Raw genomic sequence first — 20,685 nt, forward strand, 5'->3', positions numbered from 1 at the left:
CAGTGCCGAGGCTGAGAAACCTGCATTAATGAATTGACATTTTTGGAGTTCTTTCACATTTACTTTATCTTTGTGAAAATATTACAAAGGAGGGAAGCTGGGGTTTTTTTCTTCTTTTTTTCAATGAGCACGCCTGTCCCTTCAGGGCGTCCCCTGGGCATCGGGGCAACTTGTACTTGCCAGCACCTGCACCCCTGTGCCTGACGCCTTCTCTGGTCACTGGCTCCCGCCCTGCCCCCAGCCCCAGCAGTCCAGAAGAACCAGTGAATATGTGGCTTAAGCGACAGGGCTTGGGAGGCTGGAAGTCCATGACCAGGGTGCTCACAGGGTCGGTTCCTGGGTAGGACCCTTCCTGGTAATGGATGGCCACCTCCTTACGTGGCACAGAGAGAGAGACAGACCACGTTCTCTGGTGTCTATTCTTAGAAAGGCGCCGATCCCATCCCGAGAGACCCACCAGCATGTGACCTCATCTAACCCATCCCCAAATACTGTCACATGAGGGCTGAGAGCTTCAAGCAATGAATTTAGGGGGCACAGCTCCATCCGTAGCAAATCCCCTTCTCGTACCAGGGAAGACAGAGTTGCAGAAAGATGTGTGACTCCCCTGGGTTCACCTTTTCCTAGAAGCCGAGCTGAGAGCCCCTTAGTGCAGGGATGGCCCTTCCACTCACAACCGAGGTGAGACCCCCCCCCACCCCCAGAGACGAGGGTCCAGGAGGAGCCACCGCAGGCAGGTTCCAGCCCCGCAGCTGCGTCTCCGTGGGGCCCGTGGCTGAGAGGGGTTGGCTGTGTGTTTCTCTGTCCCCTTTCAGATCCTGACGGGTGAAGACTGGAACGAGGTCATGTATGACGGTATCAAGTCTCAGGGGGGCGTGCAGGGCGGCATGGTGTTCTCCATCTACTTCATTGTGCTGACGCTCTTCGGGAACTGTATCCTCCGTGGGGGAGGCGGGGCAGGCCCGGGCAGCTGGCGGGGCAGATGGGCTGGGGGGCGGCGAGGGAGGGTCCGGGAGGCCCCGGGAGCCAGGCTCCAAGTGGCGGTGCTTTCCCTGACTCCGGCGCCTGCAGACACCCTCCTGAACGTGTTCTTAGCCATCGCGGTGGATAATTTGGCCAACGCCCAGGAACTCACCAAGGTGGGGTTGGTGGGAGAACGTTTCTCCCTGTGGCACAGTTACCACCTGCTCGTGGCAGATCAGGACCGGGCTGGGTGTGGGGGGTGGGGACAGGGTCAGAGCTTTTGTCCCGGATGCACCGGGCCAGGGAGGAGGCATCCCCTCCCCCTGAAACAGACTGTCCCTGACCAAGCGGATTCCACAGCAGAGGAGGTGGGAGGCGGTAAGGCAGCGGGACTGCCACAGGAAACAGATGGCAGACTCCACCGAGTGCCCATTTATAGGGAGTGGGCAGCATCAAGGGACCTCCAAGGAAAGTGTAGCCCCCAGGCTAGAGCCGAAAGGACCGGACAGATGGAGTATAACCCACACAGGGTCCTGAGGCTCAGCGCGTGGCCCCGTGAGCTCGGGAGTTGGCCGGACTTTGCCTCCAAGTGGCAGCAGTAAAGAATTAATTGCTGCTCACGGTGCCAGGCATTGCTGCCATCTCCCTTTTGCAGAAGGGGAAACTGAGGCTCAGAGAGGCAAAGTCACTGGCCCCAGATGGTAGGATAATAGCAGCTACTATTTATAGCATCACACAGTGCATGTCAGGCACTCAGCACGGTTCTTGCCATACAGTGAGTGCTCAATAAAGAGAGTCCGTGTTAGTCACTAGGCATGACCTGGCCCTAGAGCTTTCACTGGACAGAGCTGGTCAAAGGAAGGCTGGGAACCCAGGCCTGGCAAGCTCCAGAACCCGAGTTCTTTACCTGCGCGCTCTGCTGGCTTTCACTGGAGCCCCAGCTGAGCAGGAAAAGATACAAAGTAACAACCACAGTGAAACAGATGGGGATTTACCGTTCTCCCCATTTCACAGATGGGAAAGCTGAGGTCCAAAGAGGTTAAGTGAACTTGCCACACGACTAGGAGCTGAAAGAAAGAGATGTGATCCCCTCAAGGAGCAGAAATGAGAGAAGAGCCGAGGAAAATGAAGTCAGGAAATAATTTGGGAGAGGGGGCTGAGAACCATCCATGTGAGGAGAAGCCCAGTTATCACTCCGGCCAGTAGTGTTGAATTACCCGGGCGAAACTTGCTGGCAGATACCCCTTAGAGCAGCCTTGGACTCCCTGGGACTTGGGTCCAGCTCAGGGAGGCATAGAGGAGGCGACATTGCTTTCAGTCACACCGCTCACCCCCCAGGATAGCCCACGGGCAGGGCCGCGGGGAATGGTTGTGCAGGTTGTGAATTGCACGAAGGAAGCCGGGCACCTTTTTCTGCAATTTGAGAAGAGGGTGTTGGGAAAGAGCCCCATCGCATTAAGAGGACATGTGCAGAGTCTTCCTGTCAGCCCAGGAGGGCCAGGCCTAGGGCATCCCTCCGCTTCGTGGCCCCATCTCTCGAGCCTCGAGGTGTTGAACCGAACTGAGTGGACGCTGCCAAACCCTCCATCTGCTGGCCCTGGCAGGAGGGAGAGAGAGTTTCCCGGGCCCCACTCCGACTGGGGGGAAACGGAAGTCTCTGCTACCCCCAGCACACGGCCCCGGGCCTGGTCACCATGGAGCTGGCTGGCTCCAGGGGCTGATCCAACCGTGTTCTCATCCAAGTTCCAGGAGCCCATCCTTAGAGGCTGTCGCCGGGGAGAGGGTGCGCCAGGAGGGTGGGAGACGGGGAGGGAGAGAGGCAAGTTCGTCTGTGAAGGATGGGCATTCTCCTCCAGACCCACACTGTTTCCTTCATTTCTTCTACGAGCGTTTCTTGGGCATTTCATACGAGGCAGGTACCCTGCTAAGCCCCTCGTGTGTTTTCATCTCATAGAATCTTCACAGAAACCCCGAGAAGCAAGTTCTCTGAGCCCATTTTACAGACCGTGTCTTTCATCTAAAAGCATTTATTGAGCACCTACTGTGAGCAGAGCGTGGTCTAGGAGCCAAGGACAGGGCAGTGAACAGAATAGGCAGAAATCCCTGCCCTCGTGCAGCTGACACTCGAGTGGGAGAGATAGACGAGAAATAAATTTGTCAGATGGGGAGAAGTGCTGGAGAGAAGAGCGAGGGAAGGAAAGTCCGGGAGAATGGAAATTTTAGGAGAGGATGGTGAGGCCCCGAGACGTGAGGCAACTCGCCTGACATCAACAGTAAGTGGGGGAGCTGGGATTTGAAGCCAGGTGGGTCTAGAACCTATGCTCTTAGCCTCGTTCGCTGCTGCTTAAACTTGACCCATGCTTGATACTCAGCCCAGTGCTTGCTGAAGATGCAGATTCCAAGGCCCAGCTCGGGCTCTCCCGGGGCCTGGGAGTCTGCATTTGCAGTGCTGCTAAGGCAGCTGGTCCAGGGGCTGGGCTCTGAGAAATGCTGGGTGAGGTGCCAAGGAGGAAGGGGGGCCTCATGAGAAGGGGCGGCCGGCCGGGTCCCACCTCCGTGTTGTCACTGGCAGAGGGTCCTGGTCTGACCACTTCCGAGCTGGTAAGGTTGCTGCTTGCCCCAGAGATCCCAGCGCAGGGGGAGAGGTGGCCTGCCGTAGCCTGACTTCTTCTGGGTGGGTTCATCTCTGGCCATTTCTTTCTCGTTGCTTTTTCTTTGCTTTTTCTTTGTTGGCTTTTCTGTTTTACGAATGAGGCCCTGCATGAAGGCTGAAGAAGGATTTAAAGCCCCCAAACATCTTTTTCTGTATGTATTTTTAAAACATCTTCCCCCATCCTCCTCCTCTCTGAACCTAACCAGCTGAGAATATATGCTCCTCTCCTGATTCCCCTTCTGGAGGCTGTTGGCAGTGCATGGGATGGGGCGCCAGGTTTCCTCTGCACGTGGGGGCTCGTCGGTGTTTTTGAAAAGTCTTGGTTCAGAGAGCACAACCCAGAAAGTAAAGTGAGAGGGAAATCTTTGCATTAATTTCCGGCTTATTGAGCCAGGGCGCAGAGAAATCTCCATTGGGGGAAAGGAAAGGAGTGGGAAAGAAAAAAGGAGTCTCTTTTCCTTCTGCTTTCTTCCGGCTGTGTGCTAAAATCGGGTTAATAATGAGCTGGCTAGCGAGGCTGCGCATAAAAGGCGTGGCAGGGCACGTGACCAACACTGGGCACCTGTGCCCTTCTGCGGCCTCGGCTCTGGTCGGTCAACATCCTGGCCACACCTGCTTACAAATATTCCACAGGTTACCCCTCATTAGCAGTAGGGTCGGAGGTGAGGCCCCAAGGCCTAGTTCACGTTTTGTGAACGGAACTCCGTGTGTCTTTTAGGATGAGCAAGAAGAAGAAGAAGCAGCCAACCAGAAACTCGCTCTGCAGAAAGCCAAGGAGGTGGCAGAAGTGAGTCCTCTGTCGGCGGCCAACATGTCCATAGCTGTGTAAGTGCCCCCGGCTCCAGAACGCTGTCCGGGCTCCTCAGCCTGTACCCCGTCCCGTCAATGATGTTGGGGGCAGGGAGCCATCCCTGACAGCGCTGAGCTTTAGGGCGAGGTACTTCTGCTCTCCCACCCCCTTTCACTTGATAAGTAGTTCATAAGCACCTTCTATATGCCAAGCACTGTTCTAGCTGCTGGGGATACAGCATTAACAAGAGGTCGAGGGGTGCAGGGAGACCTAGAGCTGGAGAGAGTTGGGCTTTTAAATAAACTTGTCAGGGAAGGCCTCACTGAGAAGGTGTAAGACCTGAAGGAGGGGAGGGAGGAGCCATGGGGGGATCTGAGGGAAGAGTGTAGCAGTCAGCAGGAACAGCATATACAAAGGCCCTGAGGCAGGAATGTGCCTGTTGTGTTTAGGGAACAGGAAGGAGGCCATTGTGACTGAAATAGAGGGAGGGAGGGAGGAGAGCGGGAGGAAGTGAAGACAGGTGACAAACAGATCATACAGGCCTTTGTGGGTCATGGGCGGGACTCAGAGTCAGGTGGAAGCTGTGGAGGGTTCTTTAGCCCAGGAAGGGCAGGACCTGACTCGGGTGCTCACAGGCGCCCTCTGGCAGCTGTCAGGGGAACAAACTGTGGGGAGCGAGGGTGGAAGTCAGGGGACCAGGCTGAAGACTGCATTGGTCCATGCAAAAGAGATAGTGGGACCGGAGTAGGGTAATGGACGTAGCTGAATTCTAGACGGATCATGAAGGTAGAGCGGACAGAGTTTGCTGGTGAAGCAGAGGCGGTAAGGCGGTGGGAGCTGAGGTGTCTTAATTAAAGGGAGGTTCGTTGACACTGATATTCCCGATGGTGCCTGTGTCGGATGTCCCAGGGTTTTGCACACTGTGGGGCAGCGCATCATGTGACGGTGGGGAGGGGGCTTTCTTTGCCAGAGTGGAAGGAGGTGGCTGTGAAAGGGGAGCCCAGGAAAACACAGAATCAGACCAGTGAGTTTCGGAGGACAGTCTGTTTAAGGGGATAGTCTGTCTAAAACTATCAATGCACACAGAAACCCTGGAAAAGTCTGTGCACTCCGGGCTGGGCTCCAGCCTTACCCAGCCCTGTGGGTAAATAGCAGCGGGAAAAGAGGCACAGCCCCCAGGCTCCCAGGTGCCACCCCGGCTCTCCCTGGGACCACCCAGCCCTCCCATAACCCAGAACTAAAGGCTCGCGCAGGCACGGTGGGCGATTCCAGAGCCCGCTCCAGGCCAACGTCCCTTATGATTGGCTGTCTCAGGGGTTAAAATATTTTGAACGTCAAGGCTACATCCCCCAGGGGGTCATGTGCTACAATTTGAAAAGAGTAGAGAGGACAACAGGGACACCCATCTGGGCAGAGACCCCCCCATTAGACAAAATAGGCAGTCAGACCGGGACGCCTTGCTGGATCGAGACACCAGCCTGGGCCAAGACCACCTGGGCTGAGACACCCCCTGGGCTGAGACTCCCGTTAGTCCCAGGCCTGAGCAGGCCACGGTGCCCAGCGGTGCTCTAAGCCACGCACCCTCCCCTTGCAGGAAGGAGCAACAGAAGAACCAGAAGCCCACCAAGTCGGTGTGGGAGCAGCGGACGAGCGAGATGCGCAAGCAGAATCTGCTGGCCAGCCGGGAGGCCCTGTACAGCGAGATGGACCCCGACGAGCGCTGGAAGGCCTCCTACGCCCGGCATCTGCGGCCGGACATGAAGACCCACCTGGACCGGCCGCTGGTGGTCGATCCCCAGGAGAACCGCAACAACAACACCAACAAGAGCCGGGCGGCCGAGCCCACGGTGGACCAGCGCCTCGGCCAGCAGCGAGCCGAGGACTTCCTCAGGAAACAGGCCCGCTACCACGACCGGGCCCGGGACCCCAGCGGCTCGGTGGGCCTGGACCCCCGCCGGCCCTGGGCGGGCAGCCAGGAGGCCGAGCTGAGCCGGGAAGGGCCTTATGGGCGCGAGTCGGACCACCACGCGCTGGAGGGCGGCCTGGAGCCGCCGGGCTTCTGGGAGGGCCAGGCCGAGCGAGGCAAGGCTGGGGACCCCCACCGCAGGCACGCGCACCGCCAGGCCGGCAGCAGGGAGAGCCGCAGCAGCTCGCCCCGCACGGGCGCCGACGGGGAGCCGCGCCGCCACCGGGCCCACCGCAGGCCGGCTGACGACGGCGCGGACGACAAGGCTGATCGGCGGTCCCGGCACCGCGAGGGCAGCCGGCCGGCGCGGGGCGGCGAGGGGGACGGCGACGGGCCCGATGGCGGCGAGCGGAGGAGAAGGCACCGCCACGGCCCTCCGACGGCGTACGAGGCAGACGCGCGGAGGGAGGACAGGGAGCGCAGGCACCGCAGGAGGAAGTAAGTGGGGGCGACCCCTCAGCTGGCTAGTGACCGTCGTGGTCATAGTGCTGAGAGCCCAGGGGGCGCCGGCGGGAAGCCGGCCCCTGTTGAGCATCTCGGTGTTCGAGACAGGCTCCTGGGACAGACTCCACTGTCACAGATGCAGAGCGCAGTGGAGAGGCTGGCCCAAGGTCACACGGGTACTAAGGAGCCTGAACCAGAGGTGGCAGGCTCACCATTTCACCCTTGTGCGTCTCAGGGAAAATCAATGAGAAATTCCCCCACTCCCACCCCCATCCCCACCCCCACCGAATTCTTCAGCTGTTCCATGTACTTGCTGTGTGACCTTGGGCAAGTAACTTCACATCTCTGGGCCTCAGTTGTCTCAATCTGTAAAATGGAGATCGTGGGATCAAATTGGGTCATTGCAGGAATTCAAAGAGATAATTCATGCAAAAGGCCCGAAGAAGAGCAGCTGACACGTAAGTGCTTGGTAAATGTAGGCCATTTTTAGCTGTTAATGAGTCAACCATCTTTTTACCTGATGCTATTCCTGAGGGATTTGAAAAGCTACCCTGGGCCCTCAGAATTGAAAGGAGAGCAGGGTTGAGGCTTTTGGAGGCCTCTTCCGGGGCAGCGCCCTAGCCAGTAGGAAACAACATCCTTGTTTTCTTCATATTTTTAACAGTCCTGTAGTAATTCTGCATATAGGAGCCCGACCATGGTGAAACAGACATTTTCTTATAGTCACTGATGTTCTGTTAGTCTTCGTTTATACCACCACGAGGGCATCATATTGATTTTTTAATGATGTGTTTAAGTGGCTCTGTCATATGACAGAGGCACTAAGCCAGCACTTACCAAAATTGAACATGTACGTGGATCCCCAGGGATCTTATTAAAATACAGATTCCAAATCGGTGGGTCTCGGGTGCAGCCTGAGACTCTGCATTTCTAAGGAGCTCCCGAGTGAAGCTGATGCTGGTCCGGGGACCACACTTTGAATAAGGAGGGTCTGGAGGGCAGAGTGAACTGACACGGGGCACTGTGTGCACAGGCACCGTGAACATGACCGCTACCGATGCCGGCTGGCTCTTGGTGGTGTGGGCAACTCAGGTGACATGAGGGAGTTGCCACCAGTGCTGAGATTTTCCAAACTGGAGAACACCTCTTGGCGAAGTTTCCTACGAAATAGAGTCTAGTCTTCCTTCAGTGTATCCAGTAGTTGCATTCCGAGAAAATGGGGTGTGTATTTAAAACATACAAGGGGTGGGGGGGGCTCAGTCCATTAAGTGTCCGCCTCTTGGTTTTGGCTCAGGTCATGATCTCGGGGTTGTTAGATCGAGCTCCACGTCAGGCTCTGTGCTCCTCGAGGAGTTGGCTCAAGATTCTCTCTCTCCCTCCCTCTGTGCCCAGGCCAGGCTCCCAACAGGAGCAAACTGAGAAGGGAGTAGAGTGTTCTAGGCTAAGAACAGCATGTGCAAAGGCCCTGAGGTGGACCAGAAGGAGGCCTTTTTTCAGTTTGGAGGGTGAGGAGAGAGTGGCAGACAAAGAAATGGGAAGGACAGTGATGGGTCAGTAGGACCTCGAATCCTCTCGGGGCAAGGAGAGGCCACAGAAAGGATTTTTAGGTGAAATACAGTGTTTAGAACATGACTGGATAATTAAGAACCCATGATTCACCAATGCTGTTCTTCTCACTACTGCTAACATTACTATTATTGTCATCCTTGTTGTTACATTACTCCTGTGATTGAGGGAGGCCGAGTGACAGGGACAGAATGTCAGCATAGCCTGGTGGTGACGGGCAAGAACTCTGGAGCCAGAGGTCACACTCCTGCCCGTCACTTCCTGCCTGTGTGACTCGTAGCATGTCCCTTCCCCTCTCTGGGCGTCTGTTGGCTCATCTGTAAAGTGGGGATGAGAGCAGTACTTACCGCCTAGGGTAAGAGGACAGTCCAACTGAGTTAATAGATGTAAAATGCTTTGAACCGTGCCTGGTGCATAAGTACTCAGTAAATGGTAGCTGTTATCACTGTGAAGATGATTACTGCATTCTCAGTGTACGCTAACCGTGTGTAGTGGTGGTAACAGCAAGCAGTCAGGAAGTGGTAGCTATTACTATTATCGTTATCATTTATACTGTTAAGATTTTCTCATCGAGCCACCCGGATGGCTCAGTCGGTTAAGTGTCCGACTCTTGGTTTCGGCTCAGGTCATGATCTTGGGGTCGTGAGATCCAGCCCCACGTTGGGCTCCTCTCTCCGCATGGAATCAGCTCTGGAGTCCCTCTCTCCCTCTCCCTCTGCTGCACCCCCTCCACCTCTCTCCCTCCCTCTCTAAAAAAATACCTCTATATTTTTCTCATCAACAAACAAAAAACAACTTATATCCTTTAGAGTGACCACTCCAGCTCCTTCCTTTCACAGATGGGGAAACTGAGGCCCAGAGAGAGGAAGGCATTTTCCCCAAAGGCAGCTGGCCGATACCAGCAGTGCGATAAGAATGCAGCTTTCCCGCATCCCACAGATGGCCTCTGTTCCCCCTCCCCTCCAGAGACAGAAACGGCCTCCCCCCTGCCACTCCCAGACCCACACCAGGAGGGCACTGCTGTTCCCTTGTTAATGGACGCACCCAGGGAGGCATTACTCTCCTGGCTTATGAAAAGGTTCTAATGCTCGTTGGAAATAAAACTTCATGAAGATTCAGGCACTTTTAGAGAAAAAAAATCCAAGACGAGGCATTCATCTGCTTTAAAAAAAAAATGGCCAAGAGAAAACTTTATTCACGAATATAATATACTAAAAAGACATTTCAGTTCTCTATGGTGACAAGCCATTGGCCCTGCTTAAGGGGTCTGCCACCTGCATCTTTCCTTTTTGTCATTGCTTAGGCCTTTTCCCAGACCCACACTGTGTTTTTCATTCGCCAGAACGTTGATAAAATATATATATAATTATTCTCTTTCCGTTCCCTCTGCCTCTCCCCCAATTACACCTTCATCTCCTCTCCAGCTTTAAATGACCCCCCGAAGCTCTCACAAGCTCACCCCAGTGAAAAGTGGACAGAAGCACATTCTTTTTCACTCATTCTACATCACTCAGTGGCCGCTGACCCCAGAGCCCCCACCCCAGGCGGCTGAGCCCAGTGGCACCCCAGGGTGACCAAAGCAAAGGTAGAGATTTCCTCAACTCCCAGGAAAACGCTGCGGGTCACAGAGCGGCTGCCGCTCCCCGGTAGCCAGGCAGTGCTCCCTGCTGGATGTGGCTGAGCAGGGCAGCTCTTGCCAAGACCGGCGCCACCCCAGAATTAACACCTGCTCCCGTCACCATGAAACCCACTCCCCAGAAAGAGCAAGAGGAGATCCTGGACCTCTGAGCCTCACAGAGTCTATGCTGCCTTAGAATCTGTAAGACCGGAGTCCAGCCCAGCCCTTTCCCAGCTGGGTGACACCTGGCAACTGCCTTTGCCTCTCCGGGCCTCAGTTCCCTCATCTGTAAAATGGGCCTGATCCTAATCCCACCTCCAGTGCTGGTGGCTGCAGGGATTAAATGAAGTAAAACACATAGGTCCTTAGGACATGGTGGCACCAGGAAGCAGTCCCATCCTCTGCATCTGGGAGCCTGAGCACGCCCCGCTCAAGGTGTCCGTAGCCCTTGGCGAAAGGACACTGAAGTGATCAGCTGGCTGAGGGATGCGGTGCGGGACAGGGTTATGCAAGCAGCTACCTATTCCAGGCAGGGGATGCACATCCCTAAGGGGGAAGGGGCCTGGCTTCCAAGTTTTCTGCCCCTTTTGCGTTCTCCTTGGAGACGCTTGGCATCGGAGCCTCCTGGAGACTGGTGTGCGGCCTCTGCAGGCCCAGCTTCCTCCGGCTCCCGCGGCAGACAGAGCCAGCAGACGGAGCCAACGGGCTCTTGGTCCCCAACGCGCGGCTGACGTCCCCTCGAGGAGCGCCCTGGTCTCCACTGCTGTGCTCTTTAGTATAACCTCTTCACGTGGTGGCCGAAGGATCTGGGTTCTGTTTGCAGTAATAATTTACCCGAACCTGCTTTGTGCTAGGGATAGCTCTCCCTTTGACAACAACAGTCTGTAAAAACAATGAGAAAACCCTCCCAGCCAGATTTCCATCTCATGGACAGCTTCTCAAAAAGGACCAGGCGTGGGTTCAAATTTGGAACCTGTTTGTGGGCCGTTTGGGGGAAATACGGTGTAGACTCTATTTACTCACATCGTTACAGCTGACGCTTGCTGTCCAGGCACCGTACGAGGAGCCCAGGGCTGTTGGCAGGTCTGAGGGTTTGGTCCTCCTCTGCGCCACTGCACACCCTGCCTCTGGCTTCGCACCAGGCCCCTCTGAGTCCTCTCTCCTTCACTTCGCTTCTAAGGACTGCATTCAGGGCCCACCCTGATCCAGGATGACCTCATCTCACGATCCTTTTTTCTTTTTAAGATTTTTTATTTATTTATTTGAGAGAGAGAAGGAGAGAGAGAGCATAAGCAGGGGGAGTGGCAGAGGGAGAGGGAGAAACAGACTTCCGCTGAGCAGGGAGCCCAATGTGGGGCTTGATCTCAGGACTCTGGGATCATGCCCTGAGCCACCCAGGTGCCCCTCATCTCATGATCGTTAACCTAATTACATCTGCAAAGGCCCTTTCTCCAAATAAGGCCACATTCACGATCTCCAGGTAGACACATCATTCGAGGGGCCACCATTCCAACCATTACAGTCTGCCCTCTGGCTCCTCCCCCCAAGATGTATGGCCAGCTCGTGTGCAGAATACACTCACCCCATCCCAACGTCCCCAGAAGTCTTGGCCTCTTGCAGCATCAGCTCAGAAATCCTACATCTCATCATCTAAGTTGGGTATGGGTGAGGCTCTAGGTATGATCCATTTGGAGGCCAAATCCCCTCCCATCTGTGGCCATGAACTAGAAGACAAATTCTCTGCCTCCAGAATACAGGGGTGGGACAGGCCCAGGGTAGACAGTCCTATTCTAAAAGGGAGACGCTGGGAAGGATAAAGGGTCCTTGGTCCCAAGAAGGTTCTAAACCAGGCAGGCAAGATTCCATCGGGTTTCCGGGCCTGGGAGTCATTATTACACCTGAGCCTCCCAGGGACCCAAGGAGGTTACCATGCCCGTGTAACGGATGAGAAACAAGGCTGAGTAACTTGCCGGTGTTACATAGCCGCTCAGCTCCGGGATCCCCACTGTGGTCTCCAAGTTATAGGGACGGTTCTGCCACTCTCTCCCCAGTTTAAAGACAAGGGACTTAGGGTTCAGAGAGGTTAACCAAACTACAGAGGGTCACACAGCCAGTGAGGGGCTCTGCTGAGACTCAGAGCCAGGTCAGCCTGGCCTACTCACATGACTGAGAAGTGAGGAAACCAGCCGGGCCTGCCCTTCTCCCCATGCAGCCTCAGAGAACCAAGTCTGAAAATAAATTACCTCGTCTCTCTTCTGCTTCCTAAAAACACCGTGGACTTTGGCGAGTTAAAATGCAAAATAAAAATGAGGACGTGCTCGGTGGATTTAGGGTGCCAGGTGGGGCGTGGGCTTTGGTGTCCGCGATCACACCTGAGCTCCCAGCTGGTCGCTGAACGTGTGCAACCTGAGAAAATCGTTTTTTACTCTGACCTGGCTTCTGCAGGACTCAGTTTCCTCATCTGCATAATGGGACTAACAGTACTGCCCACGTCCCACAGCAGCCCTAAGGCTTAGAAGAGCTGGCGCGTGTGGTCCGGCGCATGGCAGGTGCTTAGTACATGTGAGGTCTGACGAGCTGGAGTGGAGGGTCTAGGAGGCAGAATTGGGGTTGCCTTTAAGAAGAGCCAGAGAGACAAGTTTCAGATTGCAAAGCCCTCCAGAGAGAAACATCATAGAGAGTATAAACCACAAATGTCCTGGGGTTTCCAGGGAACAGACTGGCCAGGGCCGGGGCCAGCGCCCAGGAACTAGGGCAGGATAAGGCCCCTCATCTGAGGACTGAGGGTCTAGGGGATGTCTGAAAGCAAACAGAGCAAACTTGGGGGCCAAACTCCCAGGGAGCTGACTGGGAGCCAGGTCCACTCGGCGTGGGCAGGCGGAGCCGGGGCCAGCAGGGGACGGACGGACGGACGTGCAGCCAGGGGGCAGCAGACAGGCTCCGGACCCCAGCCACCCTCACTGGGGCCACAGCTTCCGGGGTGTCTGGCAAGCTAGGGGTGAGTGTGTAGATGGGAGGAGGCAAGGGTCGATGGGAGGTCTGGGCCTGTGGGACTTCTGGGCTTCAGCGTCCTCATCTGAAAAATGGGGGCATTTGCTTATTATTTGATAAAAAGTGACTGAGCATTTGCCATGTGCCAGGCCCCGTTCTGGGCACTGGAATCACAGCTGTGAACAGAAAGACAAAAATAAACCACTTGCCTTTGCAGAGCAGACGTCCCAAAGGGTATTGAGGCAGAAAAAGCTCAGCAGGACCCTTAACATTTTTCTCTCCTCCCCAGTTGCACTGAACACTCAGACTCTTTTCTTCTCTTGTCCGTTGGCATGGTGTTAATTATTTGAGTAACCAAGGCACCAAACTCCTACTCACCTTGTCTCCCCCCACTCCCCATCTCCAGCCACACCGGCCTCCTGAAACTCAACAAACTTATCCCCATTTCAGGACCTTTGCACTGGCTGTTCCCTCTGCCTGGAATGCTTTGCCCATCACACTTGTATTCCCGTGAAAAATTATCGTGTTCATTTACCAGCTGTGTGGCCTTAGGCAAGAGACTTAACCTCTCTGGGCTTCAGTGTCCTCATCTGGAAAATGGGGCTAGTAATTGCACCTCTTGGGGCTGAGGATAAAGGGGTTATTAGAAGCCGAGTGCTTAGAGCAGCCCCTGAGAGCTTTGTTACTGAAGTGTTGGCTGTTATTACTTTTATTGTTATTTATTATGTTTACTTGCATGTATTGCGTGCTCCCCCGAACTGGAATATTGGGAAGGGACATAAATGCCTCCAGCACGTAAAGCCACGAGGCAGTTCTACCCCTAAAGAGATGGTGTCCCTGGGTGCTTTAGCCACCCCTGAAAACACTGTGTGCCCCAGGCCCGCCCAGGACCTCTCGAGGGCCTGTAGGCAGAGGCAGGGAGCTCTGGGTCGGAGAGATGTAGGCTCTGGCAGAAAGTTCTTTTACCCTCTGGTTTCTCCCCACGGGAGTAGCCTCGTGCCCTGCGAAACCACAGGAGAAGCACCACACTGAAACCCAGGAGGCCGGGCCATTACACTTCCATGGGGTCGTGATCTCCAAGCAGGAGTAAGCCGGGCCCCTCTCGTGCCAGGCCCTGGGGAGCTCCGGGACACGGCCTCTCCAGGTCCAAGCGCGCCCCCTGAAGGGTGGCAGCTGAGGCAGGGTCCAGAACGTTCGCTCTGTTATTCTAACTCAGTTATGGGTCCTTTCTCCTTGGCCTGCCTTCCGCAGAGAGAACCAGGGCCCCGGGGTCCCCGTGTCGGGCCCCAACCTGTCGACCACCCGGCCAATCCAGCAGGACCTGGGCCGCCAAGAGCCGCCACTGGCCGAGGACATCGACAACATGAGGAACAACAAGCTGGCCACCGCGGGTTCGGCCAGCGCCCATGACAGCCTCAGCCGCCCCGGCCTGCCCCAGAGCCCCGCCAGGACCGGGAACAGCACTGACCCCGGCCCCGCGCCGGCCCCGCCCGCCGCGGCCACCAACCCCCAGAATGCCGCCAGCCGCTGGACGCCCAACAACCCAGGGGACCCGTCTGACCCCGGCCCCCCCAAGACCCCCGAGAACAGCCTTATCGTCACCAACCCCAGCAGCACCCAGACCAACTCAGCGAAGACTGCCAGGAAACCCGACCACACCACGGTGGATATCCCCCCGGCCTGCCCGCCCCCCCTCAACCACACCGTCGTCCAAGGTGAGACCTCACCACCACCCCCCTCACCAGGCGGGGCACCTGGTGTCCCTAGGGCCAGTCCTTGGAGGCTTGGCTGGGTGACCCTCAACAGTCACCCTACCTCTCTGACCTCAGTTTCTTCCTCTCAAAATGGGTACAGATGTGGTTCCTGCCCCACGGGACTGCGGGGAGGGTTAAGCGAGATAATACGCGCCCGCAGGGCCTGGCACACGGCTGGCCGCTCGGTAGGTTTCGCGATGTTGCCTGCATCCCAGATTCCCAGAGCGAAGCCAGGAAGCCGCTGTATTTGACAAGCAGTGGATCCTTTTAACAGAAATTGAGGGTGCATCCGATGATTCCCCAGACCCACGCTGTCCAAAAGAGATGCAACACTGGCCACATATGTAGTTCTGAACTTTCTAGTAGCCATATTAAAAGAAAGAAAGGAGAGAAGGGGGGGGGAGGAGTGATTTAAGAAAAGAGGGGCGCCTGGGTGGCTCAGTCAGTTAAGCATCCGACTCTTGATTTCAGCTCAGGTCATGACCTCAAGGTCGTGAGATCGAGCCCCGCACCAGGCTCTGCTCTGGGAGTGGAGCCTGCCTGGGATTCTCTCTCTCCCTTTCTCTATGCCCTCCCTTTAAAAAAAAAAAGTAATAGGTGAGGGGCGCCTGGGTGGCTCAGTCGTTGAGCGTCTGCCTTTGCTCAGGGCGTGATCCCGGCGTTATGGGATCGAGCCCCACATCAGGCTCCTCTGCTATGAGCCTGCTTCTTCCTCTCCCACTCCCCCTGCTTGTGTTCCCTCTCTCGCTGGCTGTCTCTGTCTCTGTCAAATAAATAAAATCTTTAAAAAAAAAAAAAAGAAAAGAAAAGAAACAGGTGAGATAAACTCTAATCTCAGTGTTATTTATTTGTATTCAAAGTGCTACCATTTCAACATGTAATCAACGTTTTTAACATTATTAACGAGCTACTTTACATTCTTTGTCTTGCACTCTTAGAAATTCGGTGTGTTTTACACATACAAGTGTTGGATGGTGCGGGTCTAGGCCCTGGAGGGATTGGCAGTTTGTGACCTCCCTCCAAGCCCCCAACCATGTAAGACTGGGGTCAGAGAAGCAGTGAAAATTTAGAAATGGCCCACTGAGCTAATTGTTTCCGAAGATGGTTCCAATAGCCCAGTTTCTCTGGTGCCCGTTCTATGCAGGAGATTTCCATGAGTCTGCTTGATAAACGCTCACCACAGTCCTACAACGTGGATTTCATCCGTGTGCCCATTTTATAGATGAAAATACTGAGGCTCAGAGAAACTCAGCCTGCCCAGAGACACATAGCAAGGTTAGGCTGCGGAATCAACGCTCAGGAGTGTAGTGACCCTTGCCATCGAGAGAGAGGTATTCTTGGGGGAGACGATCCAGTTTGACAAAGGGAGAGCTCAGTATTACCATCTGTAAAGTGGGTCTATCGGGTCTCATGCTACCTGCCTCCAAGTGATGGTATGAAGGTCCAACGGGATGGGGGCAGGTTTGTGTGAACATCCTGTGAACGTCCCACCAGACTCAAGGCTATCGAGTGGTTGAGAGCAGGCACTCTGGGACCAGGTTCAAATCCCCGCTGTGTGACCTTAGGCCAGTCACTTCACCTCTCTGTGCTAGTTCATGCTCTGTAAAATGGAGATCATGAAGTGGCAGTTCTCACGGGGTCATGTGAGTACCAAATGGCCTAACGTGCTGCCTGGTGCATTGTCGGCACTTTATAAACGTCAGCTGCTTATCGTCTGCTCTGGGGAGCGGACGGGAGCCCAGAGGCTCATGGGAAATCACGGAGGGAGCCCTGTGTCGGTTCTTGTCCCCACAGTGAACAAAAACGCCAACCCAGACCCACTGCCAAAAAAGGAGGAAGAGAAGAAGGAGGAAGAGGAAGACGACCCCGGGGAAGACGGCCCCAAGCCCATGCCTCCCTACAGCTCCATGTTTATCCTCTCCACGACCAACCCGTGAGTATGGCCTGTGGCTAGGGCAGAGGGCCTGGGGCTCCCACTGGGGCACTGGAAGTCAAGCCAGAGGGCAGGCCCACACAGAGGGTAATGGGGAGAGTGGCCTCCAAGATCACTGTTAGGACATACAGGATTTTTGAGCAAATTAAAAAACAAGGCCCTTTTCTTAAGTCCTGTAAGAGAGAAATTTCTCATAAACTACTGATTTTGGGGGGAAAGACCCCTTCCGGTCATCAGATAGAAATCATTATCATAAATATTCAAATCTACACCGTCTGTCATGTGAGAGGCACCCCTAAGAAATGGTGCCTTGTGCAGTGCGCAACCTGTACAATCATACATGGCAGCCCTGGTCCCTGAGCCCTTGATCCTAACCTCTGCTCTGGAAGGTTTGGATTCTAGGCAGATGTCTTTGAGTTCCATAACCCTTTGTCTTGGGCATCCTTGAGGAGGATAGACTATTTAGGAGAGAAATTTATTACATGTGTCTCACTGTGGCTTGTTTGAGGATTACATTTTTCCAAAGGATATTTCTTGAAACCTTAGTCCCTCAAAATGGCTTCCTGACAAAGAAAAATCATGTCAAACAAGCTGGGTGGTAACTACTTTCTATAACCTGGCCTCTTGAGACTCTTGAATCTCATCCTATGTGCTTCCTTTTTATTTGATTGAAAGTATCTATTTTACTAGGAAAACTTTTATGTGGTATTTAGTGCCAGGCACTGTTGTGTTTTACCAATGAAAAAAAAAAAATTCACCTAATAACCCTATGAGATTGGTACTATGCTTATGCCCATTCAACAGATGAAGAAACTGAGGCCTAGACAGGTGAAGTTACCTGTCCAAGGTCATACAGCAAGCAAGTGGGAGAGCCCAAACAGACGGATGCCAGTATCTCTGTTCTTAACCACTCAGCCCTGCTGCCATTCACACAACTTTATGACATATTTATAAATATTATTAGCTCCACTTAAGAGGTTAGGTACTTATGTATTATCCCATTACCACATCAAAGGCTTTGATAAGGCCTGCAATTTATAATGTCAATAACTTTCTGGAGCCCCTACTATGTGCCAGGCATATATTAACATTTTTGATCTTCACATTCTTGTAAGGTAGCCACCATTATTATGGCCATTTCACGGATGAGAGCACTGAGGCACAGAGAGGATAAGTAACTTGCCTAAGGTCACTCAATCAATTAAAAAAAAATCCATTTAACCCAGAATTTCCCAATTTTATTTGACCATAGGACATCTTACGCATGAAAAACCTTTTCGTCTCCTGCAGAATCAGGGAAAATATTTCTTCAACTCAGTCTAGGAATCAAGATTTTCCAAGAGGGTTGTTTGAAAGTGATAGGAACTTATCAACAGGGCCTGTGAATATCTTCCCTGGCTGAGAGGCCCCCTACCTTCTTGGCATTCCGTGACCCCCAGGAGGGCCCCCAGTTGGAGGATCTTGATACTTTCCTGGGCGTGGGATCTTGGGCGTTAGAGGTCTCGGGGGGTGGTAGGTGACATCAGGAGGTTACAGAAGGAAAGGGTTTATGAGTCCACAGTCTGAGTGGACCCCTGCACACCCACCTGTCCCCACAGCCTGCGCCGCCTGTGCCATTACATCCTGAATCTGCGCTACTTTGAGATGTGCATCCTCATGGTCATCGCCATGAGCAGCATCGCCCTGGCGGCCGAGGACCCCGTGCAGCCCAACGCACCGCGGAACAACGTGAGTCCCGCCCAGCGGGCCCCTTCCTGGCCGGGCTCCTCTGTTACAGGTTCCTGTGTCCTGCACCCTAAAAGCTGATTGCCACGGTGGAAGGAATGTCCGGGGTACCCCTGGGTACGGCCCTGGGCACACCACGGGGAGAGGAGGTTCTGATTCCCTGAGGACACGCCTGGGGGCAGGCTGTTCCTTGAGGGCGCAGCGGCTCTGTGCACTGGCAGGGGAAAATGTGGCCTAGAGCTGTGGGGCTAGAAATTGCTGGAATCCCTGGTGGAGGGAGCGGGGCTGGCATTATATGGGGAGATGCACGCTGTGCATGGCAGGTAGGGAGGCCTCAGGTGGGGGGTGCTGTATAGTCAATCCCCTTGGCAGCCGGGTCTCCCCAAACAGGCTTCTGGGTGTGGACACGCGCTTTGAAAGAAAGGACTATTTTGACTCAGAAACACAGCCTACACTTTTAGCCTTTTGGAGAGCTAAAAACCTCTCCCTTCAGGAGTCCAGGGTCTGCTAGCGGTTCCTGTTAATTGAGTGCTTGCTGTATTCCAGGCACAACCCCAGGCACTTGGCACGTAAGCTCTCCCAGGTATCCCCACTTGACAGATGGGGAAACTGAGGCTCAGGAAGGCTAAGTGATCCGACCAAGATTACACAGCACAGTTCCAATTCTGCCTCCCCGGGGCTCCTGCTGCTTCCCTCAACTCTCTCTGTTTTTTGAGCACCTACTGTGTGCACGGCTCCCCTTGAGTCCTGCCAAGCAAGAATGAGTGTGTGCCCATGGTTGAGAGGGGGGAGCAAGAGATTGACAGACGGGGGCGTGGCAGACTCTGGACTGGCAGCAGCACCCCTGCCCCAGCTCCTTCCTGCCCCCCATCCCTGCCCCCCTGCCCGGAGCCAAAGGTACATTTTCCGCTGGGAGCCGGGCCCTGCCGCCCTCACTAAGTAGGTTAGGAGCCTGGCGAGGCTGGCAAGCCCCATAAATCAAGCCTGCCCGACAGCAGCTTACCTTGCACTTTCCCTTCCTCTGCAGGCCTGGCAGGGCCCCTGGGGACCCAATGGGGGGAGTCGGAAGGAAATAATTAGAACAAGGCTCCCGGAAGAAACTAGGACCAGGGCGGGGCTGAGGCTACGCTCTGTCCTTTCCTACTGCCCGCTCTCCCCTAGGGACGCCAGGGAGCCAGGCCCGGGACGGGGCACCCCGAGAGGGGTCGGCAAACCCCCTGCCGACTTTAGGCGATGGGAGAGGTCGCTGGCTGGCCGGGGTGCCGCTGCGGTGCGTGCAGGGGCTGAGGAAACCCAGCCGGGCTCAGACCAGCCCCATGGAGCATTTGCAATGCGTCGGACCCCAAGCCCTGCCTGCTGCGTTTTGCCGCTGAAACTTCTCTCCTCCAGCTCCCGCCCCCTTCAAGGACACTGTGGCCCCGCACTGCCAGCTGATGCCTGGGACCGCTCCCCCCGTTCTTTTGTTGGCTGAACTAGAACAGACCTCAGAAAAGTGCAGGAAACGCGCATGACCCATGTCTCAATGATTTAAAGCGCCCACACCCCACCTCCCCCCCGGGATGAGAAGTAGAATGAACCACCTGAGACCATAGCCTCTGTAGTAGCCCCCTTCTTCTCTCTGGAGTTGGGGTTCCCCAGCGGGGACAACGCCTGCAGACACGTTTGGTTGTCGTGACGCGGGGCGGTTGGCGGGGAGCCCCTGGCATCTGGAGGGCGGAGGCCGGGGTGCTGCTCGGCCCCCTAACGGTGACCTGGGCGGCCGCACCGCAGAGAACAACCCTGCGCTGAGTGTCATTAGCGCTGACCTTGGCAAACCCACCCTGGAGGCAACTGTGACCCCTCCCCTTCTGGAATGAGCTTAGCATCTCTAATTGTCCCACCAGCTTGTGCATCCGCAAGCACTAGAATTCGGTTTTGCTCGTTTCTGACCCTCAACAGATGGCGTCCTTCTATGCCTCTGTCACCCAACATCGTGTCCCCCGCGAGATGAGCACGTAATGTTGCGGGGAGGGACGGCCATCCTTTTTCACTGCTCTTTCATATTCCACTGTGTGGCATGACCTATTGATGCCCGTTTGGATGTTTCCAGTTGAAATCGCTGGCCACACGCCCCCTACCCTGCGTGTGTCTCCAGGGATGCTGGGCGTGACTTCCTCCAGCGTAGAAAGCCATAAGCAGAGTTTCTGGAGCAGAGAATGTGCGTGCGGTCAGGCTTACTAGGAGCAGCCCGCTGTTGGCTGGGTGATACGGTGACATTCGCGCAGGCAGCGTGGGGGCGCCCA

At 55.0% G+C, this 20,685-nt stretch overlaps 1 protein-coding gene across 3 annotated transcripts in view; it reads left to right on the forward strand.

Annotated features, from left to right (window-relative positions):
* The window catches only part of CACNA1A (calcium voltage-gated channel subunit alpha1 A), a 214,655-nt gene that overhangs the window by 134,768 nt on the left and 59,202 nt on the right, over positions 1-20,685 (forward strand). For all 3 annotated transcript variants that reach the window (XM_040629220.1, XM_040629218.1, XM_040629219.1), the window contains exons 18-22: positions 4,335-4,441; positions 6,001-6,810; positions 14,243-14,706; positions 16,540-16,678; positions 18,277-18,406. In XM_040629220.1, coding sequence (XP_040485154.1) covers positions 4,335-4,441; positions 6,001-6,810; positions 14,243-14,706; positions 16,540-16,678; positions 18,277-18,406 — 1,650 coding nt within the window. The remainder of the gene's footprint in view (positions 1-4,334; positions 4,442-6,000; positions 6,811-14,242; positions 14,707-16,539; positions 16,679-18,276; positions 18,407-20,685) is intronic.

This window comes from Ursus maritimus, unplaced genomic scaffold (genome assembly GCF_017311325.1).
Source record: "Ursus maritimus isolate PB19 unplaced genomic scaffold, ASM1731132v1 scaffold_14, whole genome shotgun sequence".
Classification (NCBI taxonomy): Eukaryota; Metazoa; Chordata; class Mammalia; order Carnivora; family Ursidae; genus Ursus; species Ursus maritimus.